This window comes from Calonectris borealis, chromosome 2 (genome assembly GCF_964195595.1).
Source record: "Calonectris borealis chromosome 2, bCalBor7.hap1.2, whole genome shotgun sequence".
NCBI lineage: Eukaryota > Metazoa > Chordata > Aves > Procellariiformes > Procellariidae > Calonectris > Calonectris borealis.
The window spans coordinates 10,910,655-10,935,178 of NC_134313.1; the positions used below are offsets into that span (position 1 = coordinate 10,910,655).

Below are 24,524 nucleotides of genomic sequence, written 5' to 3' on the forward strand. Positions count from 1 at the left end.
AAGTATTAATGGCTTGAAATGGTTATCTTTAATGGATACACTTGGAAAAATGAAAAAAAGCTACAGTAATGTACTGTTGTTCATGCCTACCCTGATAACTGCTTTAAGTCTGCCGTATCCACCCATATTGCAGAAATATGTGTTCTCTCTGTTTCTATCAACTAGGCTGGGATTAAAATCTTTTGAATATTCTTTCTCAAAATTCACATTTGAGATATGAACTTCAGTTAAGGTTGTTAACTGGAAACTGATTAAAATAGTTGAGAATGAAAACAATAATACCTTCTCTTTAATCTGTGTATTGATAAAGTAGGTATTATCTTAATCACTTGTTGGCTTAATATTCATAATATTTTTCCTTCTCCAACAAAATTGACATTGCCAGGGAGTCATTAGATGTGATGTATTGAGATAAAAAGCCAACAGAGGACAAATTGCATAAAGGCATAATCCTCTACAAATGCCCTTTTATTCCTTTTATTTCTGTTGAAATGAAATAATACTGGGGGGGCATGTGCAAATGTTTAAGCTAAGAAGAAAGAAAAACAGAACCTAGCTCTTTAAATAGAATCAAAGCTTAGACTATCCAATATAAACTCCTTTAGTGAAGCCAGGTAAAGAAAAAAATCTTTTAGGGTTTTAATCGCTGAAAGTGGTGAGGTTGCTTTTTTATTTCATACAAAATTAATATTTGAGCACTAATTATGTTGTTGCAATTAAGGAGAAAATGCAATTAAGGAGAAATGCCTTCTCCGATCTTGATCTTTTAAGCCGTGAAGAACCTTTGCTCTATGTTCATGTTATTGTTTGAGGCTGCAGCTCAAGATGTTCTAGTGGCTGTCCTTCATCTTGCTTTGAATACGTTTTGAATATAAGATTTTGTGAACTTAAAAAATATAAAATATTGACGCATGAAGCAGTTGTCAAGATATCTTGAACATGAAGATACAAGTGTGTGTCATATGTTTTCTGAATTTGAATCCGTCTCATGCTAAGAATAATTATCAGTTATGATATCTGTAAGCTGTCTAAAAAGAATAAAACTTGAGGGGTGGCTGACAAACTATCAGGTGATAATTAAGTAGCTGTATAATAACCAGTGTTCCAAAGATCCACCTTCCCCTCTGCTATGCTGAGATCTCAGTGCTTTCCAGAGGATAATGCACATCAAGTTCATGGACTGTGCATTGTAGGACTGCTTTGTATTTTCGTTAGAACAACGGGTGCCTGAACTGTGCTTGAGCTCTGGTGGTCAGGTTTGGCAGTAATCTCTAGGGGACCTTACAGAAATCCTTTCTGCCCAAGATATTGGGAGAATGAAGCAAGTCTGGGGTTTTTGTCTTTTCAGTTAAGGACTGATAGCGAATCTAATGAAAGAAAATATGATATTTTACACATAGTGGATGTAGTTCTTGTAAACAATGACATGGTACAAGAAGTTGCTTGTAAATTGGTAAGAGGCCCTGGCTTGTAAAACAGCAGCGAATGCACACAGGTCATGCCTTGTTTCATCACCACTTTATTTTATGCCTATGAAAGAAGTAAACCATGATGCAATAGTGAGATTTCTTTTAATTTTTTTTTTCTTTTATGGGCATGTATTTAAAATTGCATAACGTCATTTGAATATATAAGGAGTTTGTGAATGGAATGTTATACCTGGAGAGCCTGTTTGAGTGATCATTTTGATGTTCTCAACTGTGTGGATCGTCCATTTCACAGAAGTTCCTTAAAAATTAGTTTAATGGACTAAAATATGCTCAGAAGACCTTGTAGGAGGGGGGAGCTGGGCCATGTATGTGGCAGATTAAAAACACTAATGTAATGCTTCCCTACTCCTTTGGTTTACAAGCAGAGGATATGGTGTCTTGCTGCCTTCCCGTCGTTCTCCCTATCTTTGCTTAGCAAGGAACTGAAGAATTCATGGAGTATTTGGGGGGAGAAACGAAGGGAGGGATGAAGTAGGAGAGGCAACAGATTTTTCACTAGACTGGGATAATATTGATACACATCTCTTTCCTGTAATCATGACTCTTCAGGAACCTTATACACCATACGTGTTCAGACAGGATCACAGCAGTAGGTTTTTCTACCCTCAGACTGGCAAAGACAAATGAAACGTTTCCACAGATATGTAATCAAACAGGCATGGACTTAACGAGGTGAAATTTAAACTCGCTAGAGTTTAAGCAGATGTCAGATTTCCACAAGGACAAGGAATAGTCTTCCCAAATAGTTGGGAATAATCGAAGAGCTGGTGACTGTCTTTGCTCCTTTTGTTCGTGGTTGAATTAACATGTGCCTTGTGTGTCATCTGCCTGTAGCACAGCAGGTCCTTGCTTCTAACTCAGGAGGTTATAAGAAAGATTTGTTCCAAAAATGAATTTGCTTCCTAAATAATTCGAGAGACTGAAGATTACCTTGAGATGCTTTCAGAACTTTGCTTATATGCTATTTTTAAAATTCTGATTTTATATCACCCTGTAAAAGTAAAGATTAATTATAATGCTTCTCTGTCTCATGCAAGTGAATGTTTAAGTCTTTCCAGACTTGAATTTACTATTAATTTAGAAATTTGGAGGTGATTGCAATTTCATTAGTGAAGTTCAAAGACTTGTTGGCAGTAGTTTGATAAGATCATAATAAATCTTTTTGAATGATAACAGTATAATGTTTTTCTTTTTAGCTCCAGGGTTTAAGCCACAATGTTATTTTCACTTTGGATTCTCTCTTAAAAGGAGACTTAAAAGGTGTTAAAGGGGTAAGTGTTGAAAACTAACTTTTTATTTAGGGGAATATTTTCAGGTTCAGCTGTCTTGTGACTGTTTTCCATTCACCTGTGAGATTATTTCTTATGTTGGCATCCATTAATATTCTTTATGTAGTCCAAAGAACAAATTCAAAATTGCTGTGACTGTGATGCTTCTTTAGAATTTCATTGTAAATTCTTGTCCTAAGGTGCCCAGGAAAGCAATACTTTACAAGATTCAAACCCAGTATTTTTTCCAACTGCTGTCTGAAAAGTTTTAAAAGAAAACAGTATTTTTTGTTGCTATATGTAACTTGATATCCTAATTACAAAGACAAAGTTTTAAAAATGTTCTAAGCCAATTTTCTGTTTCCTAAGGACCTCAAAAAGCCTTTTGACAAAGCCTGGAAAGATTATGAAACCAAATTGTAAGTATTTTTATCCCTCTTTTTTTTTTTCTTCTTTCTTTCTCTTTCCCCTCCTAGTCCCAAACTATGTAATGTATCTGTGGATGTAAACATGAATATGAATGAGCAAGGCATCTCTTCTGTGGATCTCTCTTTTGTACTAATAGAAATAAAATATTTTTATATTCTTTGTGAAGTAGTTAAATGGCTGCCCATTGATTCTTTAGTGTAAGAAAGATACTTAATGCTTAGATACTGAACATTGTACAGTGAGTTGTGGGGATTTCAGATGGCATTTACACATTCTTATAACCATATATGTGAAGCCTATCGATAGTAAAAATGATGAGATTTATATGTTGTCCTGTATTGCAGAACTCTGTGTTTTTGAGAAGCAAGAATTTTAGTGCAGTTGGCATGACTTCTAAAATATCTGTGGTTTTAAAAATATTTTCTTGCTATAATACCAGTCTTCTGTGGGTAAAGAATGATTTATAAAAATAGCATATTGGAAACAAGTAGTACTGTAGTTGCAGAAGTGTTAGTGGAATGGTTCAGAATGCTCTCAAGGAAGTGATGGGCAGTTGCTGTAGCAGAATTCACAAGCTCTCAGGAGTTAATTCAATTTTTGTATCTTTTCATTTATTCCCCTTTTTAATCCTGTTGTTATCATCTTTCTTTCATTTATGTCTAAGCAGGAGGGGAAAAAAGCAATGAAAGAAAAAGTCAGACTACTAAGAACTGCCGAAACATTTATCGGCATAATTTTCTTACATACATATAGTAACTTTTGCCTTCAAAATTCATTACAATGTTAAATCCTTGTGAACAACTGAATTGGAAATGAGGTTATTACTAATCTAAGGCAAAAAGAAGATTCCTGTCCCAAGATTGCAACATCGTACTCAGTTGCACATTCAGATTTACATGCAGAATTGTTTTTTTCGTTCCTTTTTGGTTATTTAATTCTTACAGATATTGCATATTTTGCGAAAATATTGAATAGTTTTCTATAGATAGCAAATTAGTTAAAAAAAAAAAAAAATCTTCCTGCCTCTCAAACTGCTATATGTAAAATCAGAGATATCTTTGCCAGCCTATTTGTACCAAATGCCATTAAACAGAACTTAGGAGACAGAGGTATCTCATACAGACTCAATACATGGAATCATCTATGGGATTCTGTTCTGAATTTGGAAAGTTTACAGAAAGATGCCTGTTGTTTTGTTACTCTTTCCCCTCCTCCCCCCACCTCTTGTAAGCAAATTTCACTTGGGCTTATTAAGACCAAGAAGGAGATGTCCCTTACATTTCTCAGAGAACCCCATTTCCCAGAATTTGTTCAAGACCAAATATCAAGTCACGGTTAGAGATGCAGTGCTGAAAAGTGCTTTGTTCTACCTGCAAACATTATGCCTTTCGTAGCTGGAGAAAAGCAGAGTTCAAAAACGAATAAATTAATCCTCTTTAATTTTTTTTTCCTGGCAAGGAGCACCAGTCTAATAAACACACAGTGCTTTGTCTCCTATTTGACAGAAGTACAGCTTCAGTGTTTATTTTTTTCAAAAAGGCTGCTAGAGAAGAAAGATTTTTTTTTTTAAAGACATCAGAAAATTGTTTAGATTTTTCTACTCTATATTGGAAATCTAAGTTTGCTTACAAATGGAGTATCCAGTTAGTCTGTAGAGTAGATATGTAAGGACAGCCACACTGTAAAGCTCTAATTAAAGTCTCAGGATGGCCTCTTAGTTCCATATTTGCATTTCACTATTTCAGAATTTCAGTGTTGGCTTTCTCTGAAAATGTAATTACTGGAAGTCATGTCATTTAGCATAGGTGGTAAACTTCATACGTTGGCTTATTGTTTTTCTTAATTTCTGCCTTACGAGCATGAAACATATTTGATTAAGTTATTCTGCCATTTTTCTGCCAAGTCAGTAGTTTTTTATATGTATGCTTTCCACTGCAGTATATAAAGATGAAGGCTATGGAGCACATCATACAGAAAGAATGAGTAGGTTTTTTGTTTGGTTTTTTCCTCCCCCCCCCCCCCCCCCCCCCCCCCCCGGCAAAGTAGCACACAAACTAGGGAAAAGAGTTAAAGGATGAAAGGAAGGAAGGACAGCTTCATGACTCCATTACTTCTGGAAACATAAAAAAAAAAAATAATAGGATTTGGTATCATAGAGGAACTCATCTTCAGAATGGCTTCTTTAATATTTCTTGATTTTTTTTTCCCCATAAATAATACTAAATCACATGATAGTAGAATAAATTCTCTAAAATGTTTTCTAATTAAAATTTCAGTACAAAAATTGAAAAGGAAAAAAGAGAACATGCAAAACAGCATGGGATGATAAGAACTGAAATAACAGGAGCCGAGATAGCAGAGGAAATGGAGAAGGAAAGGCGACTATTTCAGCTACAGATGTGTGAAGTAAGAAACAAGTTTCAGCTTTTAATTATGATACCATAACTTAAAAGTACCGTGTGGGCCTTACATAAAGGTGGTGAAATCTACTTCGTTGTTTAATGGGGGTGAAGGGAGGAAATTATTTCAATGTCACATGGAACAGCAATATAAAAATAATTATTTTAGCAACCCTGTACAAAACGTGGCTTCCTTTTTTGTTTCATTCCATTTCTTTGGTTTTAGATTATTATGCTGAAAATTCTTGGGCTGAAAATATACTATGGAAATATTTCTTATTTTTTCAGGTTTATGGTTGAGCAGTTCAGGAAGTATTTTTGATATCTTTCTTCCAGTATGCTTTCTGAAGCCTTCTAAAATTTCTAATAAAGTGATAAATGATAGTGATATGTTAGTTCCATAAAACTGCTTTTTATATTAATAGTTCTCTTTATTACGTTTTAGTGGCGAATACCTTAAATTGCATAGTATTTATATTTTTAGAATATTTCGGTAATTACTGCAGTAGCATTAAAAAAGGCACATCTTCAGACAATTGTAAAAGATGAAACTTTTTCCTGAATTTGTTTTACGTTTGGGGGGATTTGAATTTTTTAGGAATGGCCAAATAAACTGTTCTGTTTTATATTTGGCTTAACTTTGGTGAACTGTTGGCTTATGAGTCAGCATCCAGGTTAAACACAGAGATAATTAATTCATTGACCAAATGATGTTTTATTGATTGAAAACTGTTGAAGGTTGTGAGGCATGATTATCAACATGTTTTTCACTCTCTATACAGTATCTTATTAAGGTTAACGAAATCAAGACAAAAAAAGGTGTGGACCTTCTGCAGAACCTTATTAAGTATTACCATGCACAATGCAAGTAAGTGCAATGCTTTTAAGCTTTAGGTACAATTTTCTTTTTTACACAAGTGTTTGTTTCCCTTTGTCTTGTATTTGTTTTGGTTACATCAGGAGTTTTTATCATAATTGTAATCTGCCAAGTGTCTGCAACTTCGTTTTATTAGGCTGTAGTCTTTCAGTAGAGAGTATGAAAGTGAGTGAGTGGGGCAGGGGAGCGATGGAGAAAGAGACCAAGGGAAAACCCTGCATGTTGTGTGCAAAATTAATTTTTGTTCCTGAGGCATAGATCTAGAATGTAATTTTAGAAATAGCTTGTTTATTCTATTTAATAGTTTTTAGTTTTTTATGTAAATTTTAAAACCATTGTGAAAGCCAGTAATTTCTTTGAAATTCCTTGAAGTGAAACTGGTAAGGTAGGACTTTGTCGGTAGAAACACAGAGGCAAACATACAGGAACTTTTACTTAAGTTAAATACAGGAAAGAGATTTAGAAATTACCAAGGGGAAACATGTTGACTAATAGTGAAAAAAAATAAGCTAAGCTATATTCTCTCTAATTTGGTATTTGTTAAAGTCACAATGGTATATCTCCACTGCTGAAAGATACCATACTTTCTGGGAAGGGTTTTAAACAACAACAACAAAAACAAACAAAAGAAAGAAACAAACAAACAAAAAAGCTTCATAGTGATGAATATCAATTGATTTCCTTCAGATTTCTAATTTGGGATAAAAACTTGAGGATAGGAGTTAAACTTCTGTTTATCTATAACCTAACCCTTTATATGTTGCCATTTCATATACTAACATGTGAAGTGCTTATTTGGCTCATCATATTTTTATACAGTGAGACTAAATCAGCAAAGTAAATTAAATGTTTCTGGACTGAAATGCAACTGTCTGACCTTTCTGAAGTATATTACGTTAGAGGGATGTGGAAGCTGCGCTATCATGCGGTTAGATTGATAGTAGAACAGTTCACACTGGGACAGATTTTTTTTTTTGGGTTTCTGAACATGGGAGGAGCTGGATAAGTTTTATTGGTTTTGCGGTTTTTCTCCGCAAGACAGTCTACTTTGTGTTATGAATTATATGTATTCCTGATAAATCACAGGTATTTTTCATTATAGTTTCTTCCAAGATGGCTTGAAAACAGCTGATAAACTTAAACAATATATTGAAAAGTTGGCTGCTGACTTATATAATGTAAGTTTACTTATAAGTAGTTTAATGTCTGAAAATGGAAATATTTTATTTATATGAATACATTTTAGATATAACTACAAGGGTGTATATTTCATTTGTATCTTATAAATGAAAAGTGTGTCCTTTGAAACTTTGAATATAGCTAGACTGAGGAAAAAACATCTTGACTATCTTAAACTTTGTATTCTGTTTTTACTGTTATTAGGAAAAGCAGCTTTCATTCTACTACTAATTTAATGTTACATTAAAATAAAACTAAAGTGGGAATCTTTGAATCAGATTACATTATTAGCACCAATTTTAGCTACCACTTTCATTTTTCCACAACAAACTGCTTGATGATAGCACCAGTTTTTGAATGAATTAACTTATGTTCATGGAAGGCAAGTAATAATGTGGAATCAAAGCTCGCTTGTCACCCAAGTGCTTTTGTATTCTATAATGAGAATTACAATAATCCCATTTGCTATTGCAGTTTGTGGCTAAATTAAACTGTATTTTAATTCCTTAAGTCATCTGTTGAGCTTACTGGAGTTATTTAATATATCTAATTAAGTTACATTAGATGTAGTGAACTATTAAAGCGTAACAGAACAGAGCATGCGAAGTTGTATGTTCATTGTGGCTTGCTTTTCAAGTAATACATGCATAGAAGGTGAATACATAAGAATGGACTAGTCTATGAAAATAAACTCAAATATTACAAAACACAGAATAGTAGAGCTGGTTGCTCACGACATCTAAAATTGTATATTGGAATGCATAAAAAATTAAAATTAAACTTGCATCCAGAAAGCGTATAATGGCAATTTCTTTCCATAGATAAAACAGACACAAGATGAAGAAAAGAAGCAACTCACTGCTCTTCGTGATTTGATAAAATCTTCTCTGCAGCTTGATCAGAAGGAGGTAAATAATTTAGACATGTTATTCTCAGAGATAATGTGAATTTATGAATTCTGTATTCAGAAATTCATTTAATTGATGTTCAATTTGTGTAGTTATTGGTTCAGAAGAGTTGGACTTTGAACATTATGACAAAACTAATATTTAGAATGTCTAAATACCAACAAACAATAGTTTTAGATTAATTTTCTATTTACATTTTACATATGAAAAGAAATTATTCCTTTTTTTATGTAATTTATATTTTTTATGTATTTTTTTAATGTACTATAAGAACAGTTGTAATGGATCAGTTAAATGCTTCATCTAGCCCAGTATCCTATCCTTGACAATGAGAAAGAATGAGCATTCAGGAAAAAATATAAAGGGATGGGATGCACACGTCTGTCTTGTGTCTTGCCATCCTCCAGCCAGATTGTGTTCAGGATTTTCCTGACCTAAGTGATCCTGAGTAAGCCAGAACGAGAAACGTGTGGTTTCCGTATTACTATTCATCTGCTAACTCATGGATTTTGTGATGATGTTCTCCCTCCCAAACCCCTTTTGCTAATACTGTATCATAAGGAAGGAAGTTTGTATGTCAGCCAGATAGAAGTGGCTGAGACAGGGCAGTTAAAAAGAAAAACACATCATCAGTTACACTGGTATCAGAAGTGAAGAGGGAACATGCAATGTTCACTGCAGATGTTCTGGAATACTCCTTGAACTAGGAGATAGGATACAATATATATCACAATGTTTACCTGAGATAATATTGTGACTTTTTCCAAATCATAGGGCCTGAGAATCAGAAATACTAAATATCACGTGGTGAGGCTGAGTGTTGGGGGTGGTGGGGTGGAGGGGAATGGGGTGACTTTCCTTTAGGAAAAGATCGCTTACCCTCTGTTCAGTTTTCTCTTAGGTAAATAAAACATTAGTATTTGCCAGGTGTCTACTCAGCTTATTAAATCTTTATTATGAAATATGAATTATTATTATTATTATTATAATTAAACATTGGACAGATGCTATTTTACTGCATATATATATGATCATCCATGTATATGATTGGGTAGTATTGCTAATATCAGATATACATAAGAATATAATTTACAACCAGATGTACTCAGTCAGCCAAGTTTCCAACAGTGATCAATCATGGATGTTTAGAGTAAAATGCAGGGCAATAAACACCGATACTTCCCCAGAATACCCTCCCATTAGTAGTTTGACTGTCTTTGCAGTCTCTCCACCACCCTATGGATTTCCCCTCTTTGAATTTGTGCAGTTGCTTCTTGAAGCATTGTAAATTATCCGCTTCTGTTACAGCTGTGTCTTTCCCACCATCACTACATGTTATGTGGAAAAATCTTTTTCCTTTTATTTGTTTTGAACTTTTAGATCTGCATACCCTACTCAAGATGGAGGTGCTTGTGAATTTATGATAGCATCACTAGATCATTTCTGATCTTTTTTTTTCATATAAGCCCTAACATTGACTTGCTTTTTGACCAGTGTTTAGTGCAGAGAAAGAGATGTGTAACATTTAACCAGCTGTAAAGCTATAACTGTATCATCCTGTTTCTGAATGTTATTAGTTAACTCACAGTATCTTAGTTTTCCCCTCTGCATCACTTTGCATTTGTTTATGCTGATCTTCACCTGTCATTTATTGTCTAGTTGCTATCGTGAGGTCCTTCAGAAATTCTTCAGTCAGCCTTTCTTGGGTATTCTGAATAATTCAATACCATCTAGCAAACTTTGACATTTACTGTTCACCCTTTTCCAGATTGTTTTAGTGTTAGACACCACATGTGCTGGCACAGCTTTCTATGAAACTCATTTGTTTGTTCCTGCTTTTAACTCGTTAGCTCATCTGAGGACTTCTCCTCTTGTCCTGTAGCAATGTAATTCTTTCCATTTCATAAGGAACACTAAGTGCCTGTTGAAAGTCCAGGTGGACTGTATCAGTCTGATTTCTCATGTGTATCTACTTACTGATTTCTTCAGAGAACTCCAGATTTTTGAGACGTAACCTTTCTGTACAAAAGCTGCACTGATTTTTCTAGTATATATAATACTAAATGTATACTCTTAAAAGTAGTTTTCATTAACCCTATGTGGTATGAAGCTTACTAATCTTTACTTTCCGGGAATTCTTCTGGAACTTCTTCAAAAATAGGCCTTCAGTAATTAGGGCAAGTAAGTATTTTTATGGGCTTTCATGTAATTTTGTAGGTAGCACATTGTGATGATGGCTACTGCATGTAGATAAATGGCTTGAAGTTAGTAAATTATTTCAGGTGGAATCACAATTAATAAGGAATGATTGATGAGTCATTTCTTACAGTATGGTGGTGGTGGTTTTTTTAATTTTGAATACTTGCCTATGTGTGCTTTCGTAATGTAGATGTACGTTATATAGCAGGTAAACCTTGGCCAGAAGGCTGTTCCTCTCCCTGCGTTTTTAATCCCATCGCTCTGAAGGACAACACAACCTTACAACACACTGTACGTGTTTTTTAGAATTTCTTTGATGTCACAAATGATGACAGGAATACTACAGAGCACCTCTGAGTAGATCCCAATTTATTGTGAGACCTGCCAGCTCTTTCTAGTACTCAGTCTTCCCTTATTGCATGCTCTACAGTCTTTGCCAGTGCTCTGTTTGGTATTTTTTTTTCCTTCCATCTCCAATGTGCGCATGGACCTACTAGATCTCTTCCGTATTATTCCAGAGCTTCCCATACATGCGTTACATTTGTAATCTCCCTAGTATCTAAATCACTCTGAACATAACTAATGCTCGTTCTCCATCCTCACCCCCAAAAGTTGAACAGAAAACATCAGATTTCAAGAGCTATTTAGAAATAGCTTTAAATTCTAAAGTGTTTTTATGAATCGATTCCCAATACACAGAGGAACAAGACCTGCTCTCTTTTCACTTACCTTTTTCTTCCACAAGTTGATTATCTGGGAAGCAAAGAAAAATACTTCCTTCTCTCCTGGCTGCTGCGTATGTTGTTAAGTTCAAGCTACTTGGTAATCGGCCGGTTCTTGGAAATGAAGTAGGACGAACAGGTTGTTCTTCTTCGGTGCCGTGTATTGTACATACATGGCTGCATACAGTACAAGTCAAGTTTCAAAAGTTGCTCACAGAGTATTATGAGGCCCTGGTTTCGGCTGGGATATTGTTCATTTTCTTCCTAGTAGCTGGTATAGTGCTGTGTGTTGGATTCAGCACGAGAATAATGTTGACAACACACGGATGTTTTAGTTGTTGCTAAGTAGTGTTTATGCTAGTCAAGGACTTTTCAGCTTCTCATGCCCTGCCAGTGAGAAGCTGGGAGGGGGCACAGCCAGGACAGCTGACCCAAACTGGCCAACGGGGTATGCCATACCATATGACGTCATGCTCAGTGTATATAAACTGGGGGAGTTGGCAGCAGCCACTGCTCGGGGACTGGCTGGGCATTGGTCAGCAGGTGGTGAGCAATGGCATTATGCATCACTTATTTTGTATATTCTTTTATCATCATTATTATTATTATTATTTTCCCTTCCTCTTCTGTCCTATTAAACTGTCTTTATCCCAACCCATGAATTTTACTTTTTTTTTTTCCCCTGATTCTCTCCCCCATCCCACTGAGGGCGTGAGTGAGTGAACGGCTGTGTGGTGTTTAGCTGCCTGCCAGCCTAAACCACAACAGAAGTAGAATAACTAAATGAAATGTAATGTTTGGTTTTTTGGTTACCTATTTCCTGCATGTGTAGTAAAAATTATTCTGTTTCAGTGGAAAGTAACCTCATTTAAAATATAAAAATTAAACAAGTCAAATTCTGAAACTTAGATACATGTTGTAATAAAGTAGCTTCTCAGGCATCACCAAAATAAACTATGCAACTTTTCTGACTTTAATTATTGTGTAGACAGATCCTAGGACTCTTGAAAAACTGTGTGTGTATATGTATGATAACTATAGAAAAAGTTATAAATACAAAAATAAAGTGTTTGGCTTGAAGATAATTGAAATTGTGTCGTAGAAGGAAAAGGAGCAATGTTGTGATTCTCAGATATTCAGGCAAATCACGAGAGAGAGAGAGAGATCTGATGTAGTAAAAGGATCCACCATTTTGGATAAAATAACCATTTGCTCACATTGATGTTCAAGTGTCTCTTTCAAAATCAACATGAAGACTTTCACTCGTGATTCTGCTACATTACATGAGTCAGAGCGTAATGATGATGGCAGATACGAGGAGCTTGATAAAACAATGTGTCTGTTATTCAGGTATTCAGTGTTTTAATCCTGAAATAGCATGCCAGCGTTCATTACTCCTTAGTGAAGTGACAACGAAACTTGAAGACACATAGCCTGAGTTTCCCCAGTCAGTTCTCCATCATTGTGTATATCCAAATCTTCAAGTACGTAAAGCTGGGCTTTATTGCTGTGACAGATGGCCTGGTTGGTTGTGATTAAGAATACATTTTCCCCCTTGTATTAGTGCATTATAATCTCACCGTTGGAAAATGTATGGATTAATGGAAATACTGAAGAGCATGAACTAAGTGGGATTTTCTCTGGTGGATTTGTAAAGGTTCAGAAATATTCTTACCAAAAATTACTTTGGCAGGGAAACAGTTTGAAATAATAAAATTGAGGCCCTGGTTGTGTGTAGTTTTAATTTTCTTTGACTCTTTGTGCAAGAGAAGGAAGTTGAAACTAGTGATTTCTGTCTAAATTGTAAATTCTGCCACCTTTAACCTCTTCAGAGTTGCCATTAGATAAGTGAGACTTTCTACCCATCTCAGACTGCCTTGCTGTCACAGATGACAAAAAGAGATTCCTGCATGGCTGTTAAATCTATTAAAGCATTTAGGACCTCTTTGAATTAAAAATAATACGTATGGAAAAATTACTCTTCAGCACCCATACTTTCATTCAGGAAAAAACACTAATATACTAAATGAGCTAACCTCATTCCCTACACTTTCAAGGTCTCATAATGCAACTCCTGTTTTACTGTTGCATGCATTCAAGGTGCTTATTTAGCATTATGGACATCTCACACATTTTGCTGGCATACCTGTCCTTTCATTGGTGAAAAAACTATTACTGTAATCTTTGCAATTACCTGGTTCTTGGAAGAGCACATCTTGACAATCTTTGAATTTTGGGTTACGCAGAAGTGCCAGTGCTGTAGCTTCGCTGTGGGAAGTACAATTTACTATGGCTCTGTTACATGCAGTGTCTCCTGTTGCCACTATGTAGTTCTTGTTATCAAGTTACGGCAATTTCTGTTACTTTGCGCAAGAATGATCTGATTTTGTAAAATGACTAGGTTTAAAGCTTTGGGGAAAAATATTTTAAGGGATACTAGTGTAATTTTAATTGTGTAAAGTATTTATTTTGTATGTTGAAAAATGTTTATATGTTAAGAAGCTTAAATTTTAAAGGAAACCAGGCCTTTAATACAGGCTTCTATTCCTTATTTTTGTATATTAATTATTAGTACAAATGTAACTTAACAGCTTTACGTTGAACGTAGCTAGTCTTTAGAATCATCTTTTGTGTCTGTTTTGTTAACTATTTCTTTACATTTTGATTTATTTCCCCAAATCTCCATCTGATATGGTCTTTGGAACACTTACTGCTGACAGCACATTGCACATAGCAGCCTTCATGCTGCTTCCAACCATAACTGCCAGTTTTACCAAAGCACTTTTCTCTAAACACTTATGCCAAATTTGATACAAAATGAAAAACAGTTGTAAGGACCCTGAATAAAATAGGAGGGAATAATCTTCAATATGTATTGGTTGTGGAAATTTTAAGAAACTGCTTTGAAAGAGAAAAGGTTATTGCCAAGGGAGTAATTGAACTTCCCATTCTTTGGATTTTTTTTGCGGAATTTTGTCAGATGTTTAGCAGATAATTGTTTCACGGATAATTGTTTCACAGCTACATTTAATTCTGTATCAATGTGTCCTTAATTATACCTTTTTATATAGATTTGCAAAAATTAGAAGTTAACTTTAGGCCTGATCTCTTTCAATGGAAATTCATAATTAACTCCAGTTTGGTGGAGGATACAATATAGCTATCATTTTAGACAATTTACATGTAATAAAAACTTGGAGATGTTTAGTAAACTTTGATCCTGTAGTCATCTTAGTTGCTTTTATGAAGCTAATGTTATACATGCAAGGTTGCACATAATTTTGTTATGATGTTTTGTTACTTGACAAGAAAAAGCACCAGTGTGCCTAAAAAAAGTAATTCTTGTCATCTTTCTAGTAGTGTTGTTAGAAAGGGGAAAAATTGTTTTCCTAGATAAGAGGGCTATAAAATTTATGTTCAAGGAACATGTTTTTTAAAAAAACCCAATAATTCTTGTTTTAAATTATTTGCTTTCTCTTTCTTCTATTGCTTTTGCCTTTCGTGATCGAAGTCTAGGAGAGTAAGTCAATGTTTTAATGAACTTTTGGGGATTTTTTTTCTGATATGCTTATAACAAGTTAATCCATTTCACTCAATTGTTTCACTAGGACAGGCCAAAAGCTATTTCAGTTGACTTCATTCTCTAAAACTCATGAACTATGTACATATTTTTAATTGGATTTAAAAAAAAATAGTGATTATTAGCATTTGGTTTTGTTTGTTTGTTTATATATGTGTTTTTCTGTATATATGCATGCTATATTCTGTTGCTTTCTTTTTGAAATTTTATCTTAGCCTTTTACTCTTTGATTATAAGATTATGCAATATTAAATTTCTATATTTTAAGAAGTCATTATTTTGATATGCATATTTGCATCCATACTATACTTCAAACACCTAATGAAGTAATTGAATCTTGAACATGCAGTTAGTTCAAGATCACGTGATGTAAAAGCAAGCTCTCCTATGGATGTAAAACATGCATTAGGAGTTCTCTTTTTTTTAAATCTTTATTAATTTCTGAAGTTGTGGTAGAGAAGAGAAATAAAGTAAAATAGGTGTAAAGGTTAGGAAAACTTACTGTGCACATCAGGAAACGTTAATGGTGTTTTTCCCTTTTTTAGGATTCACAGAGCAGGCAAGGAGGATATAGTATGCATCAGCTTCAGGGGAATAAGGAATATGGCAGTGAGAAGAAAGGTTATCTTTTAAAGAAGAGTGATGGGTATGTTCTTGGAGCGCATAATACATAGTGAGAACTATTACTATGTTCCTGCACTGATTTTTATTGTTTTCTACTGTGGGTGCTTAAGGCACATTCCCCTAATGCACGTGCCACAAGTACTCAAGAATTTCACAGCTCAAATCTGAACACAGATCTGAATTGAATTTAGCAAATATAAAAAGCATGACGAACAATCATAAAAAAAAAAAGTCAATTAAAAAGAAAGCTATTGTCTTTATAAGTCTCTAAAAGGTGATTAAGACCTACCATAAATCTCCACGTTACTTCTGATGAGGCATTTAGTAAAATTTTGACTGCATCTGTTTGTTTCTCAAGGCTAATCTTCTCAAAACGTTAATGGGATTAACGTGTTTTGAAATCGTGTCTAGTCACTGAATTTTTTGGTGTTCTTATGTAGGTTAAGGAAAGTATGGCAAAGAAGAAAGTGCACTGTTAAAAATGGAATTCTTACCATATCACATGCAACGGTAAGTTATTTTTATGCCTTTTTATTAAAATAATAAATTAACATTATCCTTTCCCGGTGAATCTCTTGGTGTTAATCTGCTATTACAAAAAAAATGCCACTTCTGCTTCCAACTGTTGAAGTTCTGTGGATTATCAGAAGTTGGAGACTGATTTAGGGAAGTATTGTTATACTTGCTCTGTTAAAATTTTTCCTAGTTGTCTGCTGCTGACCACTAGTGGGAACAGTGCTTCAGGTTAAATGGAGCGGTACACCTGTTCTTACTATACCTTTGAGATATGGGATGTGATTCATCTGAATAAAATGAAGTGTCTACAATGTAGCTGTCTGCATCAGAGCAAGATCCTGCAGACTTCTCTCTTAACCACTGGAGAGGTGGTCAATGTAGTCAAAGGAGTCTGGGTAGATTTGGTCGGATGTCTTGTTATAAACTCAATTCTGGCTGTTGACTGTACTGGAAGACCAATAACTAGCTCATACATAGATGTCTGTATTACAGATGTTTTATTCTACATAGGACATTAACTATTTAAAACAGTTTAATGCCTACGCATTAATTTTGTAAAAAAACTCAAAATCGTTCAACTAATCAGAGTGAGAGAATGAGAATAAAGGCTAGTTTGAAATTAATTTCAAAAATTCCTGTGGACTGTATGAAGTAAGTGAACTCTTTAACCTTCTAAAATTTTTCTTTTTTTTTTTTTTCCCACTGCTATAGCTTATGGCAGTTGATTTAATACTTAAATGTATTTATCAATAGTTTGAAAAGAAAATGGCAAATATATTGAATAAACTTTTCAATTAATACTTCAACTGGTTTTGCTCTTAAGGATTGTTGTATATCTGTGAAGCACATAATTTGGAAACTTGGGAAGTTTTTTATATTAGATGTTATTGATAGAGTCTGACAGATGAGTGAATATGTTAATATTTTGAGTGCTTTCAACTAAGACTGTGAAATTTTGGAAAGTTTTGATCATAGTGAGTTCTGGGAATCAGACATATATCTGAAGTATCTTCCTAGGAATGCTAAATCATGAGGAAACAGCAATATTATCATGGTGGAGGCAGTTCTAAAACTGTCTTGCGGCAGTATGACACAAACTTGTTGCAAAGGGGATGGTCCCTTTTCATCACCCTTTTTTCCCCTCCGCCCCAAATTCCACTGATGGCCATGAGTATCAGTGTCTAAAGTTAACTACCTATCTTAAGCAAATTAAAGGGAAGTCCCTACACTTTGTACTGGAGTGTTGGAGTTTTTTTAATGGCTAGGAAGATAACCCTCGCCTCCTTTGAGGAGTCACTAGTCACTTACGTAAATTATTTATACCTAGGTTAGTAATGATTCAGTTATCACCATTTAAAAAAAAACACGTGTCTCTTCAAGCTCAAGACTTGCCAATACAGAATTCTTTGGATTGCACTATTGATTGTAGTTTTCCTTTTCTTGTATGTAGCTGTATAAAAGCAGCCCAATTGCTTTTTTTTGGTTACAGTGCCAAGAAGAAAGTAATTTTCTTGTTTTCAATGGTGAAGAGTTTAGATCATGAGAGCCTATTCAAGGCTAAACTTTGAAAACTGAGACTCCAATTGCATATTTACTCCTTCAAAGAATTGTTGTTCCTTAAGTGTTAAAAATATTGTGTTGATGAGCTTGTTCTGACAAACATTTGACAATGTGGGAAATGCACTTAAGAGATTTTTTTTGTTTGCTGGTTTTGCATTACTCTTATATTTGGTTTACAATTTCTAACATGAACACTTCCAAAACTCAGTTCAGAAGTATTTACTGTTAACTGACATCTCATGTTCAGTTTGTATCTGCCAGCTGTAGTAGCTTTAAATCAGTATCTCTGTGATTTCTGATAAACCTGTATAAACCGAAAATATTTTAAAGACACATCATGTCTCAAGTAACCTAATTACAGCAGAGAATATTAGTAGCTCTATTTATTCCAAGTTCTGAAATTCCAGATCTCTTCTCTTCCCTCTTAAAGTTTTAGGATTATATCTTTGATTTATTTAAAATGGGAGGAAAATTGGAATATGGGCATGCTGTAATGAAAAATTGCATAATAGTTTTACCATTGTTTATGAAATACAATAAAAAACTTCAGTATTAGCATATTCTAAATTAAGGTTTATTCCTTTAATCCCTTCCAAATAGTCAGGAAGAATTGCTATGAAGATTTTAATTTTGTTTAGATTTAGCAATCTGTGCATTCTGACAGACCAAGTCAGAGAAAGTCATGTTTGTCTCAAGGGTTTTGAGGGTGTACATGTACGCATGCCCATGCTTTATATTAATATCATACATGCCCACTCCCTAGAAGGGAAAAATAATCCTAAATCAAGACATTTTTAAAGTAAAATAAATTTTCTTTTTAGTCCAACAGGCAACCAGCTAAACTGAATTTATTGACCTGCCAGGTGAAGCCAAATGCTGAAGATAAGAAGTCTTTTGATCTAATATCACGTATGTAGCAACTCTAGTATCATCTTGCGTTATGTGGGATTTCTAAAAATGTCATTGCAAGATACTTTGAGTAAAAATAAGGCTACAGTTCAAAATTCAAGTGTGTAGCCAGATACGTGCAGTGCCTCGCGAGTGTTCAGATCCTGCTAGGTTTGAAGATGGGTTGAATGGACAAATGAATAAAGAACCTTTTTTGTGCGTATGTGTGACGTAAATACTGTTCATTTGTGACAAGCCATAAAATGCAGCATATATGCTGTTCTCCTAAATTCAGAGAGATGTTTAACAGCTTAGTGGAACATGCATAAGCTATATCCACCAGGAAACGGAAAACACCTTTGGCCTCATCTTGTTTTTCCTTCATTGTCTGTTCTGCTTTTTAAGTGTTATTTGGGGTGTTGAGGAAAACAAGGAGAACCCAGTTTCTCTTGTTCTCTTATCTTCCTTTTAAAATATGCTTCTGTTTGTCTAAAATTGGTAGTGACTTGTCTTCTCAACGTTAAAGCTCCTGTGATTTCCCTTCTTCCCATTTTGATTTTGTATAGCAGGTATTTGTATCCAGTCTGATTTTAAAAACATTTTTTAAGTCGATGAATCAACTTACTGTTTTCAGTCTTTATATATATATAGTATTAAACAACAAACAGTTCCAACATTCTATATTTACAAGGGCAGTCTGTGAAACCTTTGAACGTGAGGGATAATACCCAGTTCATATCTCATCCTTTGGTTAGTAAAAAGAAGTTTCTTAACCCAAACGGAGGGAAAAGTATATAACAGGAACAAATTCATTTTGCCCTTTTCTGCTACTTATGTTTCAGATTTGAAAGACAGAAGGACAAAATTTGATTCATATGCTTATTTTTCTTTAATATTTCTAAACATAAGACTTTTGAAGTACATACATTTCATCTTTCTCTGTTTTTTTTAGAATTGTTTTCCAATGCTATGAATAAAGTATTAACGTTGCTGGTTAAGAGCAATTGCTCTTAAAGGCTTTAGTTGCCAAACAGGTTTTAGTAACAAATATGTAGATATTTTAAAATTTATCATGTGCCAAATGAAAAGATGTATTTATTTATTTCAGATAACAGAACATACCACTTTCAAGCAGAAGATGAACAGGAATACGTAGCGTAAGAATGTTTACATTTTTTTCAAGTTTGTTTTGCCAGTAGAGATGTATAAAATCACATGTAACAGTGGAAATAGTTTTCTCAGTTAATGCAGTAGTAGTGCCTACTGTCTGTTTTTTCTGCCGTTGTGCATCTATAACTGTAAACTATTTTGTGTCACTCTTCAGGGCTCTTTGAAAACCTTGTAATGTTAAAACCAAAATAAAACAAAAACCCAACCCAGCCAACCAAAAACCCATTTAGATTGTGTACCCTGCCAGCACATGGTTCGTGTGCAGTTGCTTGGCATGATATAGTAGATCAGGTTATTAGGGTTCAAATGAAATATTTTAAAATTCTTCTTAAGTCTTCTGTGTCAACCCTCTTTTGCAGTTACTTCTTTTCCTCCTGATTGTACCTTTTCCTTTAAATTAAAAATAATAAATAGATAAAAGATCTCCATATAACACATAAAAAGTAATTACAGATAATGGACCTTTTCTACTGTAGGCCTAGAAATAAACAGCAAAGCAGTTCTCTGAGATTTGTGTACTTCAGAATCCAGTAATTTGTTTCATTAGTGCATGTTTCTGACCAGATTATTTCCTTTAAAACAATCTTTCTTCCTGCTACATCAGAACTACTTCTTGTCCTGAGACCCATGTACCACTTTTTTTCCTCCTGAATATTGCTCTTAGTATCATCAAAAGTGTGTTGCACAGAACATTGCAATTTAATGCTCATCACCTGACAAGTCGAGGAATAAAGTTACTAGTGAAGAGGGCAGCAAGCCTGAGTCTTCCGGGCTGCCTCATTCTTCAGGACTGTTGTGCTCTTTTGTTGCATGTCCATATTCTAATGGAAGACTATGTTGCTCCATGTGTATTTTAAAGGCACAGGGAATGTTTGTAGGGTATTTCAGTTGTTTGGTAGTGTTGGGAGGCAGTGGCATTGACAGTTCAGCATTGAAAAGCATGAATGAAATGGGAAGGCTGGAGAGTTCTTTGTCATGCAGCTATTTCCTTCCAGAGTCTTCCACAGCTTTGTTGGCTCTTGGAGTGCAAAGCTGACTTGCTAGTCATGCTTACTGCATTCATTCTGGAACTTAATTATTGCAGTAAGTTTCTTAGCCAAGAAGAAAATACTGTTACTTCTGATCAGTAATGCACTTGATGAGTCAGAAGGTTTTGTGTCTCTGCCATAAATTAGTTTTTACTATATTTTTTGGTTTAAAAGGTGAAGTTTGTTTGGGTTTTTTGTCTTAACGCATGAGCAAGGTAGGGAGAGAATACATTAGTAAATTAATTCTTCTGATTGGCAGGTCAATAAATTTAGTTTAGCTGGCTGCCTGTTGGACTGTTTTGGAATTCCAGGCTGGTTTTGTTACCTGTTAGGACTATAGTTCCCATTTGTTTACCACTAAAGTCTGATTTATCACTTCAAGTCCAGTGGCTGAGAAAATGACTCGTACTGGAATATTTTTATGTGGCTGCAAGTTTAAAAAGTTTCATTTAGCTAAAGAGACATTAGTTGCATCCAGGTGTTGGAATACATGCAGACAAACTAATAGATGCTAAGTGTATTTTGGCTGTATTGGCACTGTAATCCACCAACAAAAAGGTATTGTAATGCTACTCAGACAAGTGTTCGGTTTCAGAGAATTACTTAAGTGACCCAAGTAATGGTATGTACTTTGAGGTGCACACGGAAACTTATTTTCTTTAGGAAAATCTGTGCAGTATCTTTAGTTAATTGAAGTTCATGAACCAGAATGACTGTTAATGTGTTGATGAAAAACTACAATACAACCAAAGGTTCTGTTTTTTTTTGTGCAGCCACTAGTAGGTCCTAAATAGCTTTATTATCTAAGGTGTCATGTGAACAGCACCCTTTGACTTCCAACCTCGTTGATTTAAGAGCATTCTGCAGGAACTATGTGACGCAGCTCTTCGATTGGAGTTGCCATCCTCTTGTTCCAATTTCCACTTGACTTGCATATGTGTGCCCCCCTCGTCCCTTTCTTCTCCATCTTGTTGTGTTTTGTCCACCCAGTTTTAGTCCTGCCCCTGTTCTGTCTTTTTTTCTTTTCCTACATTCTGTTATAGGTCTGTTACTCCTTCCCCTCGAACGTTTCCCTTAGTCCAGAGCATTTCTTGATTCTTATCCAGCCACCTGTCTGTTGACCTTCAGTTACTGCTTGACTGTCCTTCAGAATTCTCAGTGGATTTTACTAGTTTTCTAGAAGATAAAGTACAGTGGGGGGGGGAGGGCGGGGAAGTGTGTGTGTGTGTGTATTTATGTGTGTATTATAAAAAACGTAATCTCAGATCTCTAAAATACCCAGATTTTTTTTTTTTTTAACATATACAATAATAGATGCTTTCTACTTTTTGATAATTGTGGATAGAGCCAAATATACTCTGGACATGACCTTTTAGTTCTTTTCTACTCTTTTTGAAGGTCAAGAGTATATCCGTTTCTGTAGGAAAAACCTGGATTATAAACAGAAATATAATATTCAGAAATTTTGCTATGAAGAAACACAGATCTGACTTCAGTCTAGTGTTTAGCAACAGTCTTCAGACATTTTCTACCTTGGGAAGACTGAGTTGGAAGATCTTGATACTATCTGGTGCTTGTTCCATACAAAAAAGTTGTTTCTGGAAGCTTGAAAACTACTATGCTAGTGTTCTGTTTATCCATTTACCTGGAAACAGCAATGTTGCAATAGGGATTGTCAGAAGAGACAGAGATAAATTTTTATTGCAAACCAAAAAAACTGTTAGCCTGGTTATTCTGGGAGGGCTTTTATTGGCTTAGAAATACTGAAGAAAAATAAGAGGAATCTGAGAGTCTAGTCCACCGGAGGTTAATAAATACTTCATTTGCCTTCATTGGATCCAGAAGTCACCCATGATGCCAGATTTTTGTTTAGCCTCATGATTTTCTTCAAAGGTGGGAATCTCCAGCAAACAAAATGCCTTAAAGGACCACAAGAAACTGCGGAGATGCAGAAGTAGTGGTGTAGTAGAAGACTGAACAACCTGTCTTATTGTATTAGATAGAAGACAAAGCAATTCTGTGAGACTTGAGTAATTTTTAAATTATTTGAAAGAACACTACGAAGTATTACTAGAAGTTTTTTGACTGTTAGCTTGACACTGGTGAAATAAAGCAAATGTATTTATAAAAAAAAAAAAAGGTAAGAAAAAGAAGACTAGCGCAGATAAGAAAAAAGGGGAAGAACAGCGGTCATAAGACAGTTTTCATAAACCTTTGACACTGAGTTAATATACCATGTTTACTGATTTGAATTGTTTATTTTTGAGTGTACAGCCTGCCAGGAAGGTCTGGTGACCAACTGGGGACTTCTTGTATAAATGGCGTTAGTCATCAATAATGTGTCTGTTATTGTGCTTGTGTTAAATGGGCCTTGCTGCTGATGTCTGGGAAGAGCTGACACTGTGGTGCCTCTTGCTCTGACTGTCTCGCAGATGACACCAATGACATGCAGACTTGGACAGTGCGTTCCTTCTAGCTTGAGGAAATGCGACCAAAATAAGTTACAGTTTAGAAACTCTTAATATGGAAATCTATCAAACTAACAGCTGGCTCAATCATGTCGTGTTTATTTTAATTGCACCTAATAATTTTTTTAGTTGTTACTGCATAGTTGAGTTTTATTCAAATTCTTCATTTTTAACAAACTAATCAAATTGTGACCCTGAAAGAAATTGTCAACGAATGTCAGAATAAATGTTGTCTGTCTGAGTTTAATGATTATTTTACTCTGTGTTTAACAGAACATTACTATAATATTAGAAGCAAGACACTGCTGGCTCTTACTTTTTAGTAACATTGGATTTCATCAGAAAAATTGCAGAAGAATGCCATCTAGTGTGGGTTCTTATGTAGTATCATAGAGCTAGAGAGAGAAATTAATTTTAATATATTTGTTTTCAGCATGTAAACTATGGAGCAAATTCTTTTCAAATCTTTCAATTTGTCTTTTATTTTTAAGGTTGATTTTTTTCAATAATTTTTTAAGCATTTTGTTTTAAATACAAGTTCTCAGATTGTTCTCTGCCCATAAAAATTTTAAAAACGTATGTGTGTGAAGTATATAATATAGAGTGCCCATATACCAGTTCAGGCTCTGAATCTGTATTGCAATTTTATATACTTTTTTTTTAATTTATATAATTTTCATTCTGAAATCCTTTAAAGTTTATCTTTGCATTATTATTTCAGTGAGAAATTATGAATTTCAATCTGAAGTTCTATTAATTTGTTTAGATGACCATAGCCATTTTGGCACATTTCAGAAGATTGATGATAGCAGATAATTGTGATATTGTAAACAGGAAATGGAGATTGAGGACACTGCTAATTTAAAATATTTCTGTGTAAAGAAAAAAATGTGTATTTGCAGTAGATCTAAAACCATCTAAAGTCACTATACCTGGCAGGATTTTTTTTTAACTTGCTCTTTTTCTAGATTAGGTAACACTGCATCTGTAATGTGCTTGTCCTTAGTATAACCACTTTCCCCTCTTTACTTCCACTTGTAGGGCAGCAGCCACTGAGAGGGTTTTTTGTTTGTTTTTAATTAAAACATTATTGTGTAAACAAAAACTTGCAGAGTGGTTGGGGGGGGGGAACTAGTGCCTGAAATATCATTAGAGTCTTGATTTGTTGCAGTCAACAGTTGCTCTTAAAATTTTGTTGGCTGTCGATATCGTTACTCCC

The 24,524-nt window shown here is 34.6% G+C and overlaps 1 protein-coding gene across 2 annotated transcripts in view; it reads left to right on the plus strand.

The window, feature by feature from the left end:
- The window catches only part of ASAP1 (ArfGAP with SH3 domain, ankyrin repeat and PH domain 1), a 166,174-nt gene that overhangs the window by 91,922 nt on the left and 49,728 nt on the right, over nucleotides 1-24,524 (plus strand). For both annotated transcript variants that reach the window (XM_075141157.1, XM_075141158.1), the window contains 10 exons: nucleotides 2,687-2,761; nucleotides 3,128-3,177; nucleotides 5,464-5,593; nucleotides 6,369-6,454; nucleotides 7,566-7,641; nucleotides 8,464-8,550; nucleotides 15,597-15,697; nucleotides 16,116-16,185; nucleotides 18,573-18,660; nucleotides 19,748-19,796. In XM_075141157.1, coding sequence (XP_074997258.1) covers nucleotides 2,687-2,761; nucleotides 3,128-3,177; nucleotides 5,464-5,593; nucleotides 6,369-6,454; nucleotides 7,566-7,641; nucleotides 8,464-8,550; nucleotides 15,597-15,697; nucleotides 16,116-16,185; nucleotides 18,573-18,660; nucleotides 19,748-19,796 — 812 coding nt within the window. The remainder of the gene's footprint in view (nucleotides 1-2,686; nucleotides 2,762-3,127; nucleotides 3,178-5,463; nucleotides 5,594-6,368; nucleotides 6,455-7,565; nucleotides 7,642-8,463; nucleotides 8,551-15,596; nucleotides 15,698-16,115; nucleotides 16,186-18,572; nucleotides 18,661-19,747; nucleotides 19,797-24,524) is intronic.